Source organism: Dipodomys merriami, unplaced genomic scaffold, assembly GCF_024711535.1.
Source record: "Dipodomys merriami isolate MVZ:Mamm:240054 unplaced genomic scaffold, mDipMer1.0.p SCAF_323, whole genome shotgun sequence".
NCBI lineage: Eukaryota > Metazoa > Chordata > Mammalia > Rodentia > Heteromyidae > Dipodomys > Dipodomys merriami.
In genome coordinates, this window is record NW_027204749.1 from 227,600 (window position 1) to 252,654 (window position 25,055).

A 25,055-nucleotide genomic window follows, 5' to 3' on the forward strand; every position below is an offset into this window, starting at 1 on the left:
AATGCCTCCAGGATATCTTTAATTACATAACTATACAGTGGCATCTATCTTGGCTCTAGAAATTCTAAATTTAGGTCAATCTTTCTGTTTCTGTAAAAGAAGACACTCTATTTGTTCGAAGCCACATTATGGTAGATGGAATACTGGAGTCTATTTCACAGCTAGCAGTCTGCAAGCAGCCTGTTCTAACAAAGACATGCAGTCCACAAATACACTTAGACAGCTTGGAAATAGGACAGAAAGGGGGGTGGAGAGAATAAAAACAGCACCGAGAAACTAATCAGCACCAAGAAAGTGATGAATTGGGACACTGGATGACCAGAGACAAGCCAGGAGAAAGCACACAGGACAAGATTACAGAGACATGTGGCATGGCATCTGGTGCCACTGGTGGTCAGCCTAAATAGGGTCTAAGCAGGAGGCAGGTCTACAGGAAATTCCCAGTCCCAGGCACTGGACTATCAGATTGAGTAACATATCAGCCAAATGCCCATGCCTGCTTGCAGGGATCCAGCCACACCCATCAGTTGGGAGGTAAGTGATGGATGGGGCATTTCCTTCCCCCTGCATGAAAAAAAGATGCCAGAACCCACCATCTACCATGTGGCCAAAGGGCACCAGCCACACCTGACCTCCTTACTTAATATTACTGTATTATTAAATCAATTTATAAAATGTTACATCCTCTTTATCATTTTGTAAACATTCAAAAATTTGCTTTTTGTAAAAGCCGTATTTCTTGAGCTCCACCTCTGAAACAATAATTCTCACATTCACCAAAAATTAAACATTCGCCTTTTGAATAGTTTATTTCTTCCTTCTTCCTCATTCCTTCAATTCCTTTTTCCATCTCTCACTTCCCTACTATTTCATTCCTTCCTCTCAGGGTCTAGAAGTGATGCTGTAGCTCAAGTGGCACATGGTTTTATTTCTTTGTTAATTTCAATTTTTGTGAGAGATTGATCAATATCTTTGTGTACTTGATTATTTCCCCTAATGTCATATCCACTTTGGCATTCTATGAGATAACACAGGTGCGACACATCGTCCACATGGTCTTTTATTATAGCTCACTCAGCAGAACAACTAAATGGGCTAAGAGTGAATCAATCACAAGTTTTTCATCACCAGTGATTAATTAAAGAAAAGTGCAAGCACTGAAGACACTTTGGGGTTCTCCCCCAAGACAAAATGCAGGGCTGCGAAGGTGGCTCAGTGGTAGAGCGCTTGCCTTGCATGCTCGAGGCCCTGGGTTCGATTCCTCAGCTCCACATAAGCAAAAAGAAAAAAAAAAGCGGGAAGTGGTGCTCTGGCTCAAGTGGTAGAGCGCTAGCCTTGAGCTAAAGAGCTGAGGGACAGCGCCCAGGCCCAGAGTTCAGGACCCACGACCGGACCCAAAAACAAACACACAAACAAACAAAATGCAGAGATTCTAGTCTTTATTAATCCATCATATTTTTTAAATATATATTTTATTGTAAAGATACTGTATAGATTGTTTATACCATTATATGTGTTAGGTCATTAATACATTTTCTATCGAGCATTGTTACCCCTCCAAGAAAGACTTAACTACTGTTATGACTTTTTCTAGAAAACCTTTCCGTTTTTTTTACATATGATTTTTCTCCTCTTTGTGTGTGAGGGTGTGTGTGTGTCTGTGTGTTTTGTATGTTCTGTGATGAACCCTGAGCTGTGTATTGTAGTTCGAGGACTCCACATCTGCTATATCATAAGGTCTCTATCCTGTATTGGTTCTGTATTGCGATTTCAATTTTCTTACAGTTATTTCATTTGTGTGAATCAACTTATGTGTGTTAAGCTGTCTTTCCACATTGGTCACATTCATAAGGTTTCTCTCCTTGTGTCTGTGATGGATGTTAAGTTGTGCCATCCAGGTGAAAGAATTTCCATGCGTGCTACATACATAACATTTCTCTCTGGTGGGTTTTTTTCTGATGGACAGAAAGGTGTATGATCTGCATGAAAGATTTTCCACATAGGTCACATTCATAAAATTTCTCTCCTGTGTGTGATCTCTGGTGGATAGTAGGTTGTAGCTTCTGGCTGAAAATCTTTCTGCAAATATGACATTCATAAGATTTCTTTCCTGTGTGTTTGCTGATGGACAGTGAGGTTTGACTTCCAGGTGAAAGTCATACCACACATGTTACATTCATAAGGTTTCTTTCCTGTGTGTATTATCTGATGGACATTGATGCTTGACTTCCAAGACAAGGACTTTCCACACATGTTACATTCATAAGGTCTCTCTAATGTGTGTGTTTTCTGGTGCATAGTAAGGTTTCCTTTATGGGTGAAAGACTTTCGACACAAGTTACATTAATAAGTTTTCTCTCTAGTATGTGTTCTCTGATGGAGAGTAAGACTTGATTTCCTGGTGAAAGATTTTCCACACATCTTACATTTATAAGGTTTCTCTCCTGTGTGTGTTCTCTGGTGCAGAGGAAGATATTCCTTGCAGGAGAAAGACTTTCCACAAATGTTACATTCAAAAGGTTTCTCTTTTGTGTGTGTTCTCTGGTGGCGAGTAAGCTTTGATTTCTCGGTGAAAGACTTTCGACACGCGTTACATTCATAAGGTTTCTCTGTATTATGTGTTCTCTGGTGGCGAGTAAGCATCGATTTCGGGGTGAAAGACTTTCCCACTTGTTACATTCATAAGGTTTCTCTCCTGTGTGTGTTCTCTGGTGCAGAGTAAGATATGCCTTGCAGGAGATACTTTCCACAAATGTTATATGCAAAAGGTTTCTCTCTAGTATGTGTTCTCTGATGGAGATTAAGACTTGATTTCCTGGTGAAAGATTTTCCACACATCTTACATTCATAAGGTTTCTCTCCTGTGTGTGTTCTCTGGTGCAGAGTAAGATATTCCTTGCAGGAGAAATACTTTCCACAAATGTTACATTCAAAAGGTTTCTCTCTAGTATGTGTTCTCTGATGGAGATTAAGATTTGATTTCTTGGTGAAAGATTTTCCACACATCTTACATTCATAAGGTTTCTCTCCTGTGTGTGTTCTCTGGTGCAGATTAAGATATGCCTTCCAGGAGAAAGACTTTCCACAAATGTTACATTCAAAAGGTTTCTCTTTTGTGTGTGTTCTCTGATGGACAGTAAAGTATGTCTTCCAGGTGAAAGACTATCCACACATCTTACATTCATAAGGTTTCTCTCCTGTGTGTGTTCTCTGGTGCAGATTAAGATATGCCTTCCAGGAGAAAGACTTTCCACAAATGTTACATTCAAAAGGTTTCTCTTTTGTGTGTGTTCTCTGGTGGACAGTAAGGTATGTCTTCCAGGTGAAAGACTTTCCACACATGTTACATTCATAAGGTTTCTCTCCTGTGTGTGTTCTCTGGTGTCTAGTAATATTTGCCTTCCAGGAGAAAGATTTTCCACAAATGTTACATTCAAAAGGTTTTTCTTTTGTGTGTGTTCTCTGGTGGCAAGTAAGCTTTGATTTCTCAGTGAAAAACTTTTGACACATGTTACATTCATAAGGTTTCTCTCTTGTGTGTGTTCTCTGGTGGCGAGTAAGCTTTGATTTCACGGTGAAAGACTTTCCACACTTGTTACATTCATAAGGTTTCTCTCCTGTGTGTGTTCTCTGGTGGAGATTAAGATATACCTTGCATATGAAAGATTTTCCACAAATGTTACATTGAAAAGGTTTCTCTTTTGTGTGTGTTCTCTGGTGGACAGTAAGCTTTGATTTCTGGGTGAAAGACTTTTGACACATGTTACATTCATAAGGATTCTCTCCTGTGTGTTTTCTCTGAGAAACAACAGGGTGTTCCTTCTCAGTGAAAGACTTTTCACACTGTTTACATTCGTCAACTACAGAAGACACATGATTACTATATGCAGCACATATCTTACCAGGTTCACTGAAAATACCCATGCTCTGACAGCCAGTGACCTTTTCTATCCTCATCCCTAAGGAGTTCCCATTGTTCTCAATCAGTTCTGACTTCGGTATGGAGCTCAAATGAAAACTTCTTATAAGTCTCACTTTTCCCTCCCCTTGATTACTATTCATGATTGCTACTTCAGAGAGATACTTATTGTGACTTTCCTGGCAGGTGCTAATCACATCCTCCATTTCTGGGACATCTAAAATGAATAATAGAAAAATAGAGAAAAACATAAATGAGATCCATAAATTCCTTAATGTAAAGATATTTCCTCACATTCTGTTACAATATTTTCAAATATCAAAGCATTGCTTTATGCAGAATATATATATTTCTCTGCAATGTAGTAATTAAGAAAGTAGTACTGACATTTTACAATGGAAAATAATGTTTTTCTCTAATTCAGATTTTTATATTTTTATCAAGGACATATTTACTCAAATTATTCATCTCCGTACTCTTAATGCTTCCATTCTGAATCTACCTCTATGCCCAGCACCACTGATACAAAATTGTCCTGATCCTACTTTCCTCCCTCTTGCAAAATACTAGTTTAAAATGAGATCTCCTTACTACATTTCTTATTGTCTTTTTCTCTTTATGAATGACTTCTCTACAGACAAAGAGAATTGCTAACATTAACTACACTGGAACATCAAATTCAGTTTCTCTCCACAAGAATTCTGGATTGACAATTCCTTGAGACAAAGGATCACCTAGTTCTCTTCCATACATGACTCAGGGCACTAGGAATACTATTGCTCTGTACAGCTCAAGATAAACAGACCCACTGGGCTCTGGACCCAACATCACTATTCAAGATGCTTTAACTCACTTGTGAAATTCTCTTCTGAGTCTTCTCTCATCCATGGTTCTGCACCTTGCTCCAGCTTCACAATCAAAATAGGTTTAGGAATACAGTGCCCTGTGAGTAAGAAATAGTGGAGAACTATTGCTCTTGCTGGGTCATCATTAATTCAATGTTGCAGTCATCCTGTTCACTGGATTGCTCCTAAATCTGGTTTCTCAATTGTTTTATTTTTGGGGGGTGGGATCGTTTTTGGGGCCTGAACTATGAGCCTGGGAGCTGTATCACACCTCCTAAGCTCAAGGCTAGCACTCTACCACTTGAGCCACAACGCCAATTCTGGCTTTTGTTCTGCTTTTTTCATGCTGAGGAATCGAGCACAGGGCCACAAGCATGCAAGGAAAGGGCTCTATCACTGAGCCACCTTCCCAGCCCATGGTGTCTCAATTCTTAACATCTCCATGGTGTACTTTCCACCAGCTTTGGGTTTATTTTGCCAATGTGTGGCTTGGACTCAGCTCTTTTGCTCAAATCTAGCATTCTACTAGTTTGTGTCTTGGCTACCTTTCTAGTTTTTGAATGGTTAATTGGAGATAAGAGTATCATGTTCATTTTTCTACAGTTGCTGGCTTTAAAACAAAATCTTCAGATTTCACCCTACAGAGTATCTAGGATTCCAATCTTGAAGCAATGCAACTTATGTCAGGTTTGGCTTACAAATACACACTTTTACACTTTCACCTACTGATTTCCAGATAATACTGACAGTAGTAATGTATATTCTATCTAGAGTGTAGATCCACCTATAATAATCACCCCAAGTCTGGAAAGTCAGTCTCCTATTAGTGGATCATAGTTTAGAACATTTGTCCAACTACTGATTAGAAATCTTAAAGACTGAGAATAAAATTAGCTCTTGAGATACACATAATGAAGTTGAAGTTTCCCTTAGGAAGAAATGACACTTCCCATGGACTGGAATCATTTTTTTTTTTTAAACAAAATGTAATGGTCCAAAGGCTTACATTTCTAACCCTATATTTAGAAGGTAAGATCAGAAGAGGCAGGCTTGAAACCAACCTGGGCATGGAAATTCAGAATATACCCCAACACAAAAGCCAAAATAGAGTTGTGGCTCAAGCAGTAGTGTGAAAGGCAAACAACATCAAGCTCCCAAACCTGAATTTGGCTGGCTTTTATACTAGCAGTTTTTTTTACAAGGGAATGGACTGGAATCTTATACCTAAATAACATAGTCAAATGTCTACTAAAATAAAAGCACTTGATCTTCCAAATAAAAGTGACCTTTGCTCACCCAAGGACATTAGGTTGTAATAAGTTTCCAGCATTACTTCTCTATGAAGGGTCTTCTGACCAGGATCCAGATCCTGCCACTCCTTCCAGGTAAAGTTCACAGCCACATCATCAAATGATATCAGCTTCTGTAATGGCACATTTCCATCAAGAAATTAGACCGGGTTCATGAGAATTCCAATCTGGAATTTCATTATGCTGCAGGTATGCTTTTGTCTTACATAAAATGTTTGCAGCTGGCTATGTTATCTTTTCACTGCGAAAATTAAATAGCAAATTAGAAATATTTGACAATACATAAACCTGGCCACTAAAATACACAGATTTTCAGAGAACTGGTGGCTTATGCCTGTAATCCTAGCTATTGAGGAGGATGAGCTCTGAGGATCAAGGTTCGTGGCCAGCCCAGGCAGGAAAGTCCATGAGACACTTATCTCCAATGAACCACCAGAAAACTGAAAGTAACACTGTGACTCAAGTGGTAGGGCACTCACTTTGCCCTGAAGAGCTGATGGACAATAACCAGGCCGAGAATTCAGGCCCGAAGACCAATAAAAAGTTACAGATTCCCTAATGCATGCAAACACATTTCTGCTGCTAGCAATAGAGACAAGATAAAAATTCTAAGGAGACAATAATCTGGCATGATGACATTAAGTCTAAGGTGGTGTCAAAAAATTATATTATTATTTTTGGTAAAATTTTAGTATATATCAGTAGGTAACAATGAATTAAACAAATATTTTCTCTGCATTTACATTTATTGCTTTACCATAAATCCTATTTAGACCTTCTATTAACAAGTACTCTCATAAGCAAGCAGAACACATTCAGGATATCACATGGGATACAGAACATAGAACATTACTAGATCAAAGAAAAGCAGTGCCCACATGAATGTTAAAAAACAGTAACAGTACTCCAGAAAGTAGCTTATGATTTATTGGGCCCTTATCAGATTTGATTTAGTTCCCACATAAAAATATCCTAGGTTAACCATGTTTGGTTTAAATACTACATATTGAAATGAGGTTTTAGATACCCTGATATTTCCTTCTTATGTAAAAAAGAACTGGTACCATGAAGTTTTGTAAACTTTGCCTACATTCTACAACACAAAATATATGTGGGAGGGGAATAAAATATTACTTGAGAAGATTTTCATTTTAATTGGCCTTCATGGAAGTTGGAGGCAAATTGATACTCAAGGAACACTCAGGATGACAAAAATGATAAATATGACCAAATGCTCAAATGTGTTAAATATTCCTGAGTCATTTCTCCAGTAGATCCCTAAGGATATATTTCCACTTTTGTTAGTTAATAGTGAAATTCCTCAGAGATCAAAATCAATTCCTAGCAAATATCTGTGAGATTTTGCAACAAATGATATTTCTAATAGAGAAAACCTCATCACTGTATTATTTTTTTAATCAAAACTACCTATCTTATACTGGCAGTGAATGAAAATATTTAAAAGTAGTGGTATCAGCCGGGCGCTGGTGGCTCACGCCTGTAATCCTAGCTACTCAGGAGGCTGAGATCTGAGGATCGCGGTTCAAAGCCAGCCCGGGCAGGAGAGACCGTGAGACTCCTATCTCCAATAAACCACCAGAAAACCGGAAGTGGCGCTGTAGCTCAAGTGGTAGAGCGCTCGCCTTGAGCTGAAGAGCTGAGGGACAGCGCCTAGGCCCAGAGTTCAAGCCCCATGGCCGACCAAAAAAAAAAAAAAAAAAAAGTAGTGGTATGGAAAAACAAAACTGAATACCACAACAAATGAAGTTAGACCAAAGATAAAAGAATCAGGTGAAATCAAATTTTCTTGTAGTTTATCAGTTGGAGGAAGGACGTACTTTTCTGTATTGAACTCTGAAGTTGAGCTGAAAGGGAAAAAGTTTTGAGAGTTTGGAATTCCAGCCTGACAGGACTGAGAGAACTGAGAGCTGGCTGCAGAAGGGTTAAAAGAGAATTGTGGAGATGGTTAACAGACTAGAGTACAGGCCATTTCCTTACTGTTGGAAAGATAGCATCTGAAACTGAGCTGCTGTTCACCTTGAAGGTTAGGTAAGGTGAACATCATCTCTGCATTTTCTCTGGGCGCCAATCTTCTGTCTCAGGAGAATAAGGAAACATGTTTTCTTCACAATGTGTTGTGGCTCAGATTGTAATATTAATATAGATACTTCAGTTTTCCATGTTATCAATGGTAATCTTCCCTGTGTGAACTCAAGGAACTTTGCTTGCTTGCCTGCAACCAGAGACCAAGTGCCAGAGAGGCTTCAGAACCCTGGTTTCCCCTACGACTATCTGTTTATGTTTTTGTGTTTCTCTAATTTTCTTTGTTTCTGGAATCCTGTAGAACTCTCTAGACAACAATTTTCCTATACAGTGTGTATGAAAAACGTCAATCTTAAGAGCCATGTCAGCAACATAAAGCTGATCACTAAGAAAAACTAGTTCCCAGATAGATCATTGAAGAAAAGAAAAAACTGAGAGACATATGGAGGAAAGAGAGAATGAGAAAAGTAAGAAAAAATGATTCATAAATAGATACAAAGAGAGAGAAAAATAACCAACACAAGTGTGTGGAAAACCAAAAGTAGAGAGAGATTATAGAGGAAAGAAATCTTGTGAGGACACTTTAGAAAACAAACAAGATTTTGAAAAAACGGCCATAAAGTTTAGCAACAAATATAGCCTCAGCTTCAAGTAAGACCAAGACCATGAAGTAGTCCAAGAAGTATATAGGGAGAGTAATTTAAGTACATATAGGTTAATCATTCCTTTAGAACACACGAAAGTGCGTATGACCACACTATTTCAGCAATTCCAGGAAAATTTCATTGAAATAGTTTAATGTTACTCATGAGGATGAGATCTGGTTGCAATCTACCCTTCATCTTCCATGAGATGGAACCTGCTCTGTGTCACTAATCACATAACAGGTTTCACTACATGTTATGACAAGATGAAGCCTATACATTCTGAAGCCACTCTGAATTCAACTTAGAAAGAATACAACCATTTAATCTGCTAAACCTACAAGTAATCTTTATCTCCTAATCTACATGCCATCTTTTTCTGATTTATGAATACATTCCTGAAGCTGAATCTGTGTGCTTGGTATTGCTTCTTATTCTTAGAAATCTTTAGGTTCATATAATGGAATGGAAAACAAATGAAAATTAAAAAAAAAAAAAACACTCACCAGAGATCCATTCATTCTGTCTTGCTGCTGACAATGAACAGAAGACTCTAGAAGCACGGCTGGGATATAAGGCAAATGACATATTCAGAAATGAATCTGTGAGATTTGGGATCCAGAATTTTCTCTTGCAAACATGATACATGGACTGCCATACCATAAAGCTGTCTTAGAAGAATTTTTAATGTCCCAGGCAGAGCATTAAAGTGTCCAAGAAACACAAATGCAGTCCATTTCCTGACAGATAGATATTATTAAACCAAATAAATTCTATGTTTATGTACACATTCAATTTGAAAAAATGAATGTTCCCACAAATATTATTGAATACTTGAAAGCAAAAACATATCACATTTCCACTAAAAGTATTTATTACTGAATATACTTCGGTATGTAGGAACTGCTTTTTTTAATGTAAAGGTATCATAGGAATCCATTGGAATTTGTGTTCTACCTCATTCATTTACATATTTTAACACCAGGGAAAGCATGTATGATGTAGCACAGTAGTTTTCACCCAATTTAGAGAAAAAATGTCTACAGAATATATTTCTTGTGTTATAATATTTCAACAATGGTTGTCAAATGGCACATTTCACTGTACCCATTGCACACCTATGCAATGTCTTGCAATTTCCATTTAACATGCTTTGGCCAAAGGGACATGAGTAAAGATGAGGTAAACCCAGGTTTGATTAGTCCCTAATGTTCATTTCCCTAAACAGTCTTGGAAAGAACCTTGGCCATCCTAAAGATACAACATAAAATACTGCATATAGGAGTGACACACCTGAAGATAAGCAACACCTACAAAGCATACAACCTTGAGTAAAACATATTACCTCACATTTTCTTCTGTGATTTTTCTTTTAAGGCCAAATTTCCCTGACCAATACTTTCTGTACTACCAAGCAAAACCAACCAATAAGAGCTAGCCTTAGCAAATCCTTACATGGGACATTTAACATAAGTTTGCATGATTAAATACTAAAAATCATAGTGGTAACAGGCTGAATAAATTAGCAAGAAGAGGATTAGGGATTACTACATTAATAGATACTTTGTCATAACAATTACCCCACCTTCCCAAACCACAGCCTCAGGTACCCTCTCATAACTTGGCTCTGGCTTATTCCTCAGTCCAGCGCATCACAATTCCTGGAAATTAGTTTAAAGCTTGCAACAACACAAAGTGATTGACAGTGGTATAGGAAAGAGTACCACGTGAATCTGGTGCTAAGGGAAGTAGCAACAATTTTTGTAGTAGGCAAGGGAAGCTAGCAACATCTTCCCCTTCCTGTGCTTTTCTGCTTCTTCCCTTTAGGGCCTCTCAGAATTCACATGGTCTGTCCATTTACAATGGAGATTCCTATTCATAGGGTGCTCTGCTTCAAACATTGCTAGGCTTCATTCCTAAAAATACAGGACCAGCACTCACTACTCCAATATCCCATGTACAACTGTCTCTAGAAACAGGGTCATGTACAAATACTTGTGAGCTCAAGCCAGGAGAATAAAAACTCAGAAGCCCCAAATACAACTGCAATGTAAGAGGACTCAAGGCATGCATATTTGTCACAATTTCAATAGAATTCTTCCTGTACTCCTCTTATACCTGGGCAAAGCAAATAAAGTCACATGGGTTAATAGAAGAATCCCTTGGTCTTGGAGTACAAATGCACAGCTCTTGGGCTCTCCTCATCTGGACAATGACCTAGCTTGCTCTCAGATATTTGGAAACCAGGTTCTTGCATCTGAAGGCCCAGAGGCTAATGGCAGCAAAAACTCCTGAACTTCAAGCAAATTATCAACCCCAGACTGGAGAAAAGCGTGGAAAGGGAAGTAGGCACTTTGGCTCAAGTATAAAGCTCTCCCTCTGAGCTGAGGAGCTCAGGAATGCTGCTTGCAGGCCCAGAGTTCAGGCCCCACCAAACAAACAGAAACAGAAAAACAAACAGAAACCAGTGGAGGGTAGACTCCTGCGGCAATCACACAGTTCCTACCTGACATTATTTCCAAAGCCTGAGATTCCTTCAAGTTATAGATCCCAAGCTCCACTGCACAGACTGGGAGCCACCCTCCTGGCTCCCACCTATGGAAAGCCAAACTGTACTTCAGGGCACTTCCAGCAGCTAGGCAAAGGAAAAGAATCAGGAAGACGCGGAATTAAAACGCCCATGTTGGGCGGGGAGACGCATGCGCAAAAGCATCTTCTGCCCCACCTCCACCCTCCAAAAATCAAAAACAACCCAGGACTTTCAAAGAAAATATCCTCCTTGGTGACTACAATTCCCACAATGCTCGGTGCCACCGTGCTACATATCTGGGAACAAGTGTGCTCTTGTGCATTGGGACTTTTCTTTGCCTTCTGTGGAAGTTAAGCTCAGTTTCTTCTTGAAAGCCACTGTTCCCTCTTGAAATACATAAGACCAACCAGAAAATAGATATATATGGGGAGAATTGGATACATTGGCTTTTTGATTCTTAGTTCTAATACTGAAATTGAGGTTATGAGACTGTGTTGCTTATACCTTTCTGTTTATTCAATGCCTGCCTTCTGCTGAATGTAAATTATATCTCTGTTTTGTCTTAAATTTGTTTAATATATCCCCTCCTACTTTACAAAGATATTGCCGGGCGCCGTTTCCTCAAGCCTGTAATCCTAGCTACTCAGGAGGCTGAGATCTGAGGATCGAGGTTCAAAGCAAGCCCGCACAGGAGAGACTGTGAGACTCCTGTCTCCAATAAACCACTAGAAAACCGGAAGTGGTGCTGTAGCTCAAGTGGTAGTGTGCTCTCCTTGAGCTGAAGAGCTCAGGGACAAGTGCCCAGGCTCTTTAAATTCTGTTATTTTATTCCAGTATATATATTAGAGCAGGGGAAGATGCCAGAATTAAACAGTTTACTGTCTGCAAGTACTTTTTTTTTTTTGGTCGATCTTGTGGCTTGAAAACAGCCTGAGCACTGTCCCTGCGTTTTTCAGCTCAAAGCGAGCTCTCTACCACTTGAGCCACAAGGCCACTTCCATTTTTTTGGTAGTTGGTTGGAGATAAGACTTATGAACTTTCCTGCCCAGGCTGGCTTTGAACGGGGATCCTCATATCACAGCTTCCTGAGTACCTAGGATTACAGGCATGAGCCTTTGGCACCCAGCTGCAAATACTTTTGTAAAGTGACAGGGGAGATATTCAAAACTTTAAGGAAAAACAGAGACATAATTTACATTCAGCAGAACGTACTTTTTGAACAAAAACAAAAATCAAAACTACGTAGATTTATAACCTCAATTATATTAAAAGAACTAAGAATTAAAAAGCCAACTTATGCAATGCTCCTAATACATTTGTGTTTTTAATTGGTCTCACAATATTTATGTTGGTAAACTGAATTTTCAAGAAGAAACTCACCTAAGTTCCCACAGCTGGGAGAGAAAGGTTCCCATGCATCCTTGAACACTTAGGACCAAGAGTCTTGTGTTAGTCAAATCCCTGTAACAAGCCCACTTACTCCAGGTGAATTGTGCATTGCATTCTGGGAATTGTAGTTTCTATCGGAGCATAGATCCTTTGAAAGTGTGTGTGGGGGGGGGACAAAGGGGAGGGGTAATCGGGTGAGGAGGGGGGAAAGGCGCCAATGCCACCTTGCCCACTGTTGGTGTTTTTAGTTTGCAAATTCGGGTTTCTTTCCCTCTGTCTTGCTGCTGGAAGTGCTCTGAAGTACAGCTTGGCACTCCATAGTCAGAGCCAAGAGGTAGAAGCACAGCTTCTCTTTTTCTGGGGAACTTGGGAACTGAAACATGAAGAAATCTGAGGTTCCTAGCCAGAGTCTGCCCTTCCCATCTTTCCCCAGTCTGGGGTGGATTATATTTTAAGGCTCATGGGTTTGTGCTGCCAATAGCACTTGTACCTCCAGGTGCCAGAAAGTGGCTACAAACCTCTGATTTTTGAGACAAGGAGAATCAGGGGTTGTGCGTTTATACTCCTGACCCTAGAGATTCTGATACTCACCCATGTGATTTTATAAACTTGCTTTTTGTGAATTGAAGCCAATGAATGGTAAACATTCCTTGAAAATGTCTTGTATAAACATATTGATCCTCTTTTCATCCTATGCACTTCCTATGGCTTTTGAAACTTTCTAAATGCTGCTGGCACAGATATACTCCAATTGATGTGTCTGTTCTGACAAATTACAATTTCTCCACTAATATATTTAGCCTAATTTACATCACTTAAAATGAGAGAGACTGGCTGGGCAGGTGGTTCACTGGTAGAGTGCTTGCCTTGGGTGAATGAAGCCCTGGGTTTGATTCCTCAGAACCACATAAGCAGAAAAAGGCAGCAGTGTACTGTGGCTCAAATAATAGAGTGCTAGTTTTGAGCTGCAGGTCAGAGGGACAGTGCCTAGGCTCAGAGTTCAGGCCCCACAGGGACAAAAAAATGAGAGAAAAATGAGAGAGGTTTCCTATACATGTACACCAAAAACAATTGTTAAAATATGATATTTGTTAAATATAACAAATGTTAAAATATGTGAAAATTTGAATACAATACAATGCCCTTGATATGTGTCTGCCTGTCCTGATTCTTGAACTCAAGGTCAGGAAACTGACCTTGAAAGCCGCATTTGCACTTCCCACTACTTTGTAGTTTATTGGACATAAGTCTCTCAGACTTTCCTATCACCCTGGCTTAAATCAGTGATCCTTGTAGGGTTTCTTCATGTCCATCCCAGGGGACTTGTGGCAGGCACATGAGAAAGATTATTATAAGGTTTATTAGAAGGACCATATTTCCCAGGAGAGGGAGCACCAGCATTTGTCTCTCTTCAGGTTGCAACAGAATCTGGGGGGCAGGAAGTGAGTTAAGTACATGCTCAGGTGAGTCTGAGATGAGAGAGGGAGTGGCCAGCTGTAGGGAGGGAACTCTAGGTCTGTGAGGAGCTCAGGTCTGGGTTGAGCTGAGAAGAAAAGGTGGGGATAATACTAACTTTCCTCAGATGGCAGCCTTCTGAGTAGCTAAGATTACAGTCATTAGACATGACAGCCCAGTTACAATGTCCTCTTTGAAATTCAGATTATATCCAAATAAAATATTATGAAATAGAAAAGTTGACAATTTTAAGGCAAGATATTCAGTCACTAATGTGGATATGGACAGTCCAAATCCTAAAACAAACAGAAAATACCCCACCATGAAATTTGTAACAGTCCTCATCTTAAGTATTATGAATGTGAACACTTAGCCTATAATAAATTCACTTTAAGTTATTCAAAGTAAGAAAACATTCTTGTGATGTGGGAAAGCCCAGTAGTAATGTGCAAACACTGCTTTTAAAGGATTCATATGGTCTTTCCTATCAAAAACTACCTCACTGAAGTAAACAGAGTAGATTTTCTCTTTTTGTAAATGTCACTGCAAAGTTCATGTAGTTTATGTTACCAATTACCATTGTGGGTAAGTGTAAGAAAAACCAGAACGCTGGATAAAAGAATTTCCTGTGTAATCAACCAACAAGTATAAGCAAAAGCACATACCTATATAAGTTGTTTCTTTTACATTTTATGGATCTACATTTCTGACTGTATTTTCTGTTAATATTGTTTAGTAACACATAAGACTTGACTCTTCTGTGGATTTGTCTCCAGTGGAGACTTGATTCAGGAAGGTTTCTTCTCCCATAAGAAGGCTTTATGCTTTACCAGTCCACCTATCATGTTCTGAGCAGGAACTTCTAGGGTAAAATCACACAGGTTTTTTTCTGACTCTCTCATTTGGCTTCTCTCCAGGCCATGGTTCCAGAATCTTTATTCATTGTCAACAGCAAGAAAGATGAAAGGATCTCTGATGAGATTCTTTTATTTCTCACTCTGTTTGACATACCAGGTTATGAACCTAACTGTGTCCCAGATTGAAAAACAGAAAAAAAAAAAAAATAGATTCATGTCTCAGACCAGCTCTGTCGGGAAGATGGAGGACACCTAGTGGAGGAACTGGCATAGGTGGGGAGATGGCAAACAAACAACTCACACACAAGAGGAGTGAGTGCTGAGTGCGATTTATTGCAGAGGATAACAAGCTTTTATAGCAAAAGTGTTGATGAGAAAGGGCAAAAAGTTACACAATCTTGCTGCAAGGCTTTGTTCTTAGGTGGTCACCAGCTGGTCGCCTGATCTTGTTTTTTGGATGACGAGCTATGACGATAGGCACTTCTTTTGGGGTTTACCTCTATTTTTTTTAATATTATTTTATTTTATTTGAGAACATACTGTACAGAGGGGCTACAATTACATGGGCAGGATAATGCATACATTTCTTACCAAGCATTGCAGCCTCCTCCTTTATTTACCCTTCACCTCCCTTCCCAGCCTCCCCCCTCCCCCCTCTATTTTTAAGAAATACAATGGTTTTCGATGTTTATCACCAATTAACTATTAACCAGAGCATATGGGCAAGGTGCTGAACAGAAAGGCATGAACTCTAGTACTTCATGGTTACTTTGGTTTAGTTTTGTACTTTATACGTTTCAAATCTTTTCTAAGCAATTGTACTTAGAGGGTTCCCAATTTGTGGCCCAAAATCATGATATTCAGTATACTTAGTTAAATCTGGCCATATATCAAATTTAAGCTCATAGTGTCTTTTTTGTAACACTTCCACATAATCGTTTACTCTTCTCCATAGAGGCCTTAACTGTCTCATAAGATCTTTCTTGTTCCTTCTTTAATAGTAAGCACCAAGGAGACCTAGATCTAGCAAGTCTCTCAGTAAATGAAAGAGACTAATAGGAAGTTCTTTCTGCTAAGTAGTTTTTCCAACGGTTGCCATCCTTATCATACACATCTGTTAAAGGCTATGGATCTGGGGGAAGTCTTTGGGGTCCTCTAGATAATGGAGGATCCCACCATTTTCTTCTGATAAGCCATTGCCACCTTCCATCTACCAACTTTTTAGGAATTTTATGTAGCTTTTGGTCTAAATATCCCTCTACAGCTTTCTTATCTACAGGATATCTATATGAGTCTATTGTATATGCTTTAGGATTAAAGGAAAGTCTCCAGTAGCCATACACTCTTTCTGCTCTATGCCCACAGCTTCTTATAAATCTCTTACAAACAATTCCTTCTGCGCAAGTGAGGTCATGAAACCACCAATACTTTTATATTTACTTATGACTTGTCTACTAGCCTCCACAAGAGGGGCTTTCAGGGTAGCATTTAAATCTGGTGAGTTAGTCATATTCTCAGGACACTCATCGGATGTTGGAGTCATCAATACTTCTAAGAAAGAGCCTTGAATAAGGGAACGTTGAGCATGAGTAAGTACAATGAGCAGCAGGAACAGTAAAAGATTAATAGGCACTCCTATACAGTGAAGAAAAGAAAATCAGGAACAGAAACACATCTTTCCCAGGGGCTTGCCAGCCTTTCCAGGAGGTAGGCCTCTTTGAAGCCCCATTCTCTGAGGTAGACTTCGGTGAAGTCCCATTCTCTGAGATAGGTCTCTTTGAAGCCTCAATCTCTGAGGTAGACTTCGGTGAAGTCCCATTCTCAGAGATAGGCTTCTGTGAAGCTCCATTCTCAGGTCTAAAAGCAGGTTTCCCATGCTAAGCCGACTCCATCGGAGTAGGCATGGCAGATTCAGCTTTAGGAACATGTTTCTCAAAAAGCTAAAGGTGGCTTGTAGATTTAGCAGATGATCAAATCTTGCCTTCTAAGTTAAATGCAGATGTGCTTTAGTTTGTTTCTAGATTTTTAATGTGAGGACAAAGTTGCCTCACTCTTTTTGTGATTCAATGACATCTAGGAGGTAACTTCTCATGGAAGTAAAGGTTGGCTAGAATCTGGTCAGACATCACATCCACATACACACATTAGACTATCCTAATGAAGTTTTAATGGATTTGCTGAAAAAGTGTGGTCAAACATAATTTTGACTATTGTACAGGACTGAGTGTGTTATAAGTACTTCAATTACTCTCTGAAAATACTCTTGGACTTCTTTGTGGTATTTGTCTTTCTTGAAACTTAGTCCTTATTTGATGGTATTTATAGAAATCTTTGTTTTTCTTTAAGGTACGTACAAGTGTAGAAGTGCTGGACCATATTTGTATGTAATTCTATATTCAGTTCTTTTTAGGACTTTTTGTCCCATCTATGATAATTTTAGATACCTGAGAGAAATGCACCAAGTTCACATTATTGTCACATCTTTCCTAGGTTTTGTTAGACTTTGGAAGGATTTCTGTTGTTTTGTTTAAAACTATGTCCACACTAACATGTATAAAATGTTTATTCTATTGTATTTTTGATTGGAATTTTCTCATGAGTATTGATACTACTTTTATATTTTAATCTTCACAATAAATTTTTTTAAATGCAGAAACGAGAGAAACATAGAATAAGTTTTCTAGTGCATGTAGGCAGCAGTTGGATCAGGGAGGGTGAGCAGACATAGTAAAGGAGAGGAATATGGTTTGATAAAACTATATTTGTGGGTGTGTCTATATGTGTGTTTGTGTGTTTGTGTGTTGTGTTTATCAATGAAACTTGCTGATAGTGGGTTTCTCCTTTTCATTTGTTCATTTCATCTTTTTTTTTGTTGTTTTTGTTTGAGATTCTTGGGGCTAGAACTCAGGGCTTGAAAACTGTTCCTGAATTTCATTATGCTGAAGGCAACCACTCTACTATTTGAGCTACAGCACCATTGCTTCTGGGGGTGTTTGGGGGCTGTTGTTGTTTATTAGGTACTGAGATATCAAACTTAATGTTCCATGCCTGCTAGGCAAGTACTTTATCACTAACCCACATTGCCAGCCCTAACCACACTGTTTTAAGAAAGGAGGCAGGGCTGGGACTGTGGCTCAGGGGTAGAGTGCTTGCCTTGCATACATGAAGCACTGAGTTCCATTCCCCAGCACATCAGCAGAAAATTCATTGTGACTTATCACCAGTGAAATGCCAGAAAACTAGAAGTGACATTCTGGCTGGAAGTGGTAGCATGCCAGCCTTTAGTGAAAAGCCTAGGGAATATGCCAGGCCCTCCCTGAGTTTAAACCCCACAACTAACAATTGAAAGAAAAAAGAAACAATCCCAAACAAACAAAAACCTAATTACTTGCTCATTGTGTTTGTTCTTTTATTTTTCTTTGTAGTTGTAACTGAATACTTCCTGTCACTCCATTTTCTACTTTCTTCCTTTCACTTTGAGGGTTTGAACCTTTGGACTTGCACATGGAAAGTGGATACTACATACCAACCTATTCTTTCTTCTTTTAACATAAAAAGTGTGCTTATAGGACAGGGAAGGTAGCTAAGTGGTACAGTGCTTGCATCGCAGGAATGAGGAGCTGGGTTCTATTCCTCAGGTTCTCATACACAGAAAAAGCCAGAAGTGGTGCTGTGGCTCAAGTGCTACCCTTGAGCAAAAGCAGCTCAGGGACAGCACCTGACCCTTGAGTTCAAGCCTAAAGACCAGCAAAACAAAAAGTCTGCTCATTTACATTAATCAATGATTCCTCTGGAATTTAAACCACAAACTTACAAGTGACATAAGTTCACTTTCAATAGTATTGTCCTTCTGTCCAGAGAGTTCAGGGACCACACACAGAAGAGACCTTAGGCCTCTGCTGTCATGTATAAACTAGCAATTGTACAACAGTAAGCATCAACACATACATTTCTGTTCTTACTATTTTGAACACAATGGGATTTGTAAGGGTAGATAAAAATAAGTGAAAGAAACCCTTCCTTTTCACCTTTTCGTTGTGATAATAATGGATCTATTTTGCTGTGCACTCAAGTCCCACACTTGTCATTGAAGTTCTCTCTGAACTACTTTTCAATTCCTTTTCTTCTTAGGACATATACATTCACACACATCCTGAAGAATTTTTACTAGTTCATCTAACAATGTTTTACTACTAATTCTTCTAGTCCACAAGTAATTGTATCATCTACATAGGACAAGACTATTACATTAGGCCACTGACTTCTCTGACAGGTCCCTGTGTCAACAGTCAACCCTGCAGGAAACACATGTACGCCTTGGCCCATGCTGCAGGTGCCATGCTGTGCTGGGGGTGGACTGATGGGGAGCACATACCCTGCTCTGGGCTTCTCACTCCTGTCCCAAGGGGCTTGCCAGGTTTGCCTATTGCATGAAGACTTTGGCACTGCCCTCCTCTCCTCAGCTGGCTCCTTACCAAACTTTTCTTTCCTGTACATTCCATTTTGAGTTCTGGCATAGACCATGAGCCCAACCAACTTCCACCACATCAGATGAAGTCTCCACATCAAACTTTTTGTAACAAACATTTAAGTTAAAATGCACATATAAAGTTTTGGCTGGGTTTTGCTCAGATCCCACATACAAGTGTGGCAAAAACGGTTGGCTGTGGATGCTCCAGGTAGTCATCTACTCAAAGTACTGAGACCTGTATAACAGGGACTTCATACAAGGGTGTAAGTGATCCAGAAAAATGAAAGAGAAAAATTTAAAAGAACCTCTCAATTCATTGAGGGAACAGAAAAAAATGTACACTTAATATTAAGCTAATTATGGGAGGAAAAATGACCTAGAGCTGGACAAACATAAAGATATAAGTGCTCAAGGGAATGCAAGAGTGCCTTGGGTGGTCCCTGAGGGTCTAGTGAATATCCTATGATAGCCTTGTTCAGTACCCAGTGTGTTCTGTATCCCAGCTTCTGTCCCTTCCAGTCACTCTGAGGTGTATCATTCCAGGTTAACCTGAGGAAGAAACAAGGGCTCTCCTAACATCTTGTTCTCTCATTGGGATCAATATGGATTGGGAATTGGAGGTTCTTGGTTAAATACTGAGATCTCTGGAGAGCAAACTCTTCAGGGTCCTGACTTTGAGTCATATTACCTGCCCCTGCTGATGATATCAGAATTTTCTCTAAAATAAATACGATTTCATTTGTAAACTTTATCCAGTAACATTCACTGAATGACTATTGAAAATAATCTAATTTAGAGCTGCAATCTTCATACAAAGGCAGAACTCTTCTAAAGCCTAATTTTGAAAAGGGCTACAGGATGAACCATGTGGTAGGACCTTTGACATTCTGAAAACTTATGTAACTTAACCCACTCTTTGTGATTGCGTCTAAGGTGAATATGTACCTAAGTCATGGTTCACCACTTCTCTTCTGAGGACATAGCTTTTAGAATGAGCTGAAACTAAATATCCTGTCATTCACCCCTGGGAGTGGCCTTGAAATAAAGTGCAATCAGAAAGGGAAAAACAAAAAAAATGCTTAAACACATCTGAAGAGCTCAGATTGAAAAGAGCTTTTCTCCTACATCTATGTGCACACAGCACAAGATCACAGTATTCTCGTTCAAATATATTGGTATTCTGGGACCTTAAATCATCACTACTTGATACTTCTTTTCTTATGATGCTGTTTCAAGTATACTGAAATATTTGGCCACATTTTATATGTTGAGATCTCTCTTTGAAGGTCTCAATCCCCACTTTACAGACGTGGACCACATTGTCCTGCATAGTATCTTGAACCTCTACAAGGACTTATGAACTGGTCAGAAACATAAAGATATGTGCATGTGGATTCACTTGACAAAAGAAACCAAAATATTCGTACAATCTATCATTACCCTGGCTTATAAGACAGTTCAATATCAACCTCAATTGAGGACAATGACTATACCCTATTGAGGACTTTAGGCTTAAACAAGAATGGTAACTTTTCTGCACGAGGGCCAAAAACCCATTCTCCAAAATACCTTCCCTGGCCCTGGAGTTCTTTCTACTCAGGGCCCGGGTACTGTCCCTGAGCTTTGGTAATAAAGGAACAAAAGTGTTGACAGTCTATCAACTTCATTCACCCCACCACTTGTGGGAAATTTGGTGATAATTGGCCATAACACTTTTACAGCAATTCCTACCTAGTTTGCCTTTCAATTGTGATCTTTAACCCTCATACTCTTGAGCAAGTAAGAATCCCGATGTGAAGCACCAGTGCCCTGTTAGATCAGGAGATCTTAATTACTTGATCCAAACAGGACTCATGGTGTCCACATAACAGGATATGAAATTCATAACATCATATAGCCCTATGCAAATGTCCTTTTGCAATTACTTGGTAAAGGACTGTTTACCTATCATTGGGTAAACCACACCCATATTCTTCCACTAAATATTTGGAAGAATGTATTGGTTACACGTATCTTATTATTGGTCCTCAGGTTGAATTCAGGGGCAAAAATTTGTGAGGCTTCCTTTACCTTCTATACAAGATGCCCTTTTTTATCACTGATTTTTCACCTTAGGGTCTTGCTTCTGTGTCTGGGCCTTTCAACACACTAATTTTATAATTACATATGACAAGTAGCAAAAAAGATAGGCACATATACCCAGAGCCATGCTTTTATTAGCTAAGATACCATTTGCATGGAGCTTTTCCATTGGAGGGCCTACAAAACTATCTAATTTCAGCTTCCTGAGTAGTTAGGATTCCACACATGAGGGAGTGTAATTGCTCATTTTTAATTGCTGATTTGAAATTAAAAGAGAAAAGGGTACTTTATCAATTCAGTGAGCATTAAGTCCCATTAATTCTGAATTCAAGCAAAGTGTTGGCCAAATGATAATAACAAAAATAATTCAAAACATTAATAAAATATGTGATCATCGGCATACTTTTAATGAATGTGGTATGTTGGTTCATAATTTGAGGTATATAACAGGCCTAGGTAGGACTCTAGTCTGTGAACCATTCCATCTCAGAAAGCATACAGTTTGTAAACATGGGAGAATGAGCGATTTCCAAATGGATAGTGTGTGTGTGTGTGTGTGTGTGTGTGTGTGTGTGTGTGTGTGTGTCTGTGTGGTACAAATAGGAAGGCAAAGGGCACAGGTGCCTTCCAATGCCATTTTTTCCTACTAGGCCTCTGCAGATAAGCAGAAGGGTTGGGCTTGGATGGTTCGTCAGCATTAGAGCACTTGCCATGCATGCATGAGGTCCTGGGTTTGATTCCCCAGCACCACATAAGCAAAAAGAAATAAAAGCTGGAAGTGGCACTGTGGCTCAAGTGGTAGAGTGCAAGCCTTGAGCTGAAGAGCTGAGGGACAGCACCCAGGCCCAGAGTTCAGGGCACAAGACCAGACCTCCCACCCTAAAAAAGAAGAAAGGTGAACAGTGTGATGGAAGGGGTTAAGCGAGCAACTAGCTAAATCTTGCAATGTGAACTCCACTGTCCTTATCTTGTAAATGGAATCATAGGCAGGATTTAAGGATTCCTTTTTTTATTGTGAAAATACTGTAAAGAAGAGTTATTATTTTTGAACAATTGAAATAAATATGGAAATTGTTGAAGCCACAGGAAGCCTGAGCTGAAGCACTGAAGGAAACCTGTTCACAGAGAGAGATTTCATCAGAACAGCCTACTGAGCTCATGCTTTGATTCCTAGATTTTATGGAGGCCAAGATGAGAGAATCTCCTTTGAAGCCAGCCAGAGCTGGCTTCAAAGACACACACACACACACACACACACACACACACACACACACACACACACACACACACACACACACACACACACTATCCATTTGGAAATCGCTCATTCTCCCATGTTTACAAACTGTATGCTTTCTGAGAAGGGATGGTTCACAGCTCTGGCTGGCTTCAACTCAGTTCCTGAGTTCAAAACCTCATATTGGCACAAAAACGTTCCTTCATGAATGTGTGAAAGTAGTGCTCTACATGTAACCAAACAGCTCTGGACATATCTAGAAGACTGGCTTATATAGGATCAGGAGCCTTGGTCTTGGTTTATTAATTAAGCTCTTCCTGATGTAACAGAAATTGTTTCTAAATGCCTCCAGGATATCTTTAATTACATAACTATACAGTGGCATCTATCTTGGCTCTAGAAATTCTAATGTTAGGTCAAACTTCGTGTTTCTGTAAAAGAAGACAGTATACTTGTTGGAAGCCACATTATGGTAGATGGAGTAATGGAATCTATTACACAGCTAGCAGTCTGCAAGCAGCCTGTTGTAACAAAGACTTGCAGTCCAAAATACACTTAGACAGCTTGGAAACAGGACACAAAGGGGGGGGGGAGAATAAAAACAGCAGTGAGAAACCAATCAGCACCAAGAGAGTGCTGAATTGGGACACTATGATGACCAGAGGCAAGCCAGGAGACAGCACACAGGACATGATTACAGAGACATGTGGCATGGCATCTGGTGCCACTGCTGGGCCAGCCTAAATAGGGCCTAAGCAGGAGGCAGGTCTACAGGAAATTCCCAGTCCAGGCACTGGACTATCAGTTTGAGTAACATATCAGCCAAATGCCCATGCCTGCTTGCAGGGATCCAGCCACACCCATCAGTTGGGTGGTAAGTGATGGATGGGGCATTTCCTTCCCCCTGCATGAAAACAAGATGCCAGACCCCACAATCTACCATGTGGCCAATAGGGCACCAGCCACACCTGACCTCCTTACTTAATATTACTGTATTATTAAATCAATTTATAAAATGTTACATCCTCTTTATCATTTTGTAAACATTCAAAAATTTGCTTTTTTAAAAGCCATTTTTCTTGAGGCCCACCTCTGAAAGAATAATTCTCACATTCACCAAAAATTAAACATTCTTCTCTTTTTTTATTTTTATTTTATTTTTTTAAATTTAATTTAATTTTATTTGTGAACATACTGTACAAAGGGGTTACAATTGCATGGGCAGGATAATCGTATATTTCTTACCAAGCATTGCAGCCTCCTCCTTTGTTTACCCTTCACATCACTTCCCAGCCTCCCGCCGCCCCCCCCTCCGCAATCCCAATCCTTCTCCTTCCCTCCCCACCCCTCCCCCCCACACACACCTACGTTGTAAAGCTCATTTTGGACATGACAACTTGTACTTCTCATCGTTGCAACAGGTCCACCTGTATCCTTAAACAACTCGTTTTTCCCCATCTCCTCCACAAGTTATACTGACATCAAATATAGTGAAAGCAGGGGTTATACTGTGGGGGAGGGACATACAAAGCAACAAGGAGATAATCTTATAAATGCGTTAGAAACACATGCATGAAAGAAAAAAACATTAAAATACATATCTAAGGGTTCATTTTCCTGACATCACATTATCTGACCTTTTCTGCTTGACTCATACATATACTAGATATTGCAAATAAGGGAAACCATGGGACCTATGTTTCTTTGGGCCTGGCTTACTTCACTTAATATAATTTTTTCCAAGTTTTTCCATTTCCTAACATTCTTCTCTTGAATAGTTTATTTCTTCCTTCTTCCTCACTCCTTTCCTTCCTCTTTCCCTCTCTCACTTCCCTCCTCCTTCCTTCCTTCCTCTCAGGGCCTAGAAGTGATGCTGTAGCTCAAATGGCAGATGGTTTTATTTTTTGTTAACTTCAATTTTTGTGAGAGATTGATCAATATCTTTGTGTTCTTGATTATTTCCCCTAATGTCATATCTACTTTGGCCTTCTATGAGATAACACAGGTGCGACACATCTTCCACACTGGTGTTTTATTATAGCTCACTCAGCAGAACAACTAAATGGGCTAAGAGTGAATCAATCACAAGTTGTTCATCCCCAGTGATTAATTAAAGAAAAGTGCAAGCACTGAAGACACTTTGGGGTTCTCCCCCAAGAAAAAATGCAGAGATTCTAGTCTTTATTAATCCATCATATTTTTAAATATATATTTTATTGTAAAGATACTGTATCGATTGGTTTATACCACTATATGAGTTAGGTCATTAATAC

At 39.4% G+C, this 25,055-nt stretch overlaps 1 protein-coding gene across 1 annotated transcript in view; it reads right to left on the bottom strand.

Moving 5' to 3' along the window:
- Positions 1–2,094: 2,094 nt before the first annotated feature.
- Positions 2,095–25,055, bottom strand: part of LOC138841615 (zinc finger protein 420-like) — a 45,446-nt gene continuing 22,485 nt past the window's right edge. Inside the window, 7 exon segments of the mRNA XM_070042392.1 lie at positions 2,095–2,669; positions 2,672–2,739; positions 2,741–4,136; positions 4,773–4,862; positions 6,061–6,187; positions 9,268–9,326; positions 11,268–11,396. Coding sequence (XP_069898493.1) covers positions 2,095–2,669; positions 2,672–2,739; positions 2,741–4,136; positions 4,773–4,862; positions 6,061–6,187; positions 9,268–9,326; positions 11,268–11,396 — 2,444 coding nt within the window.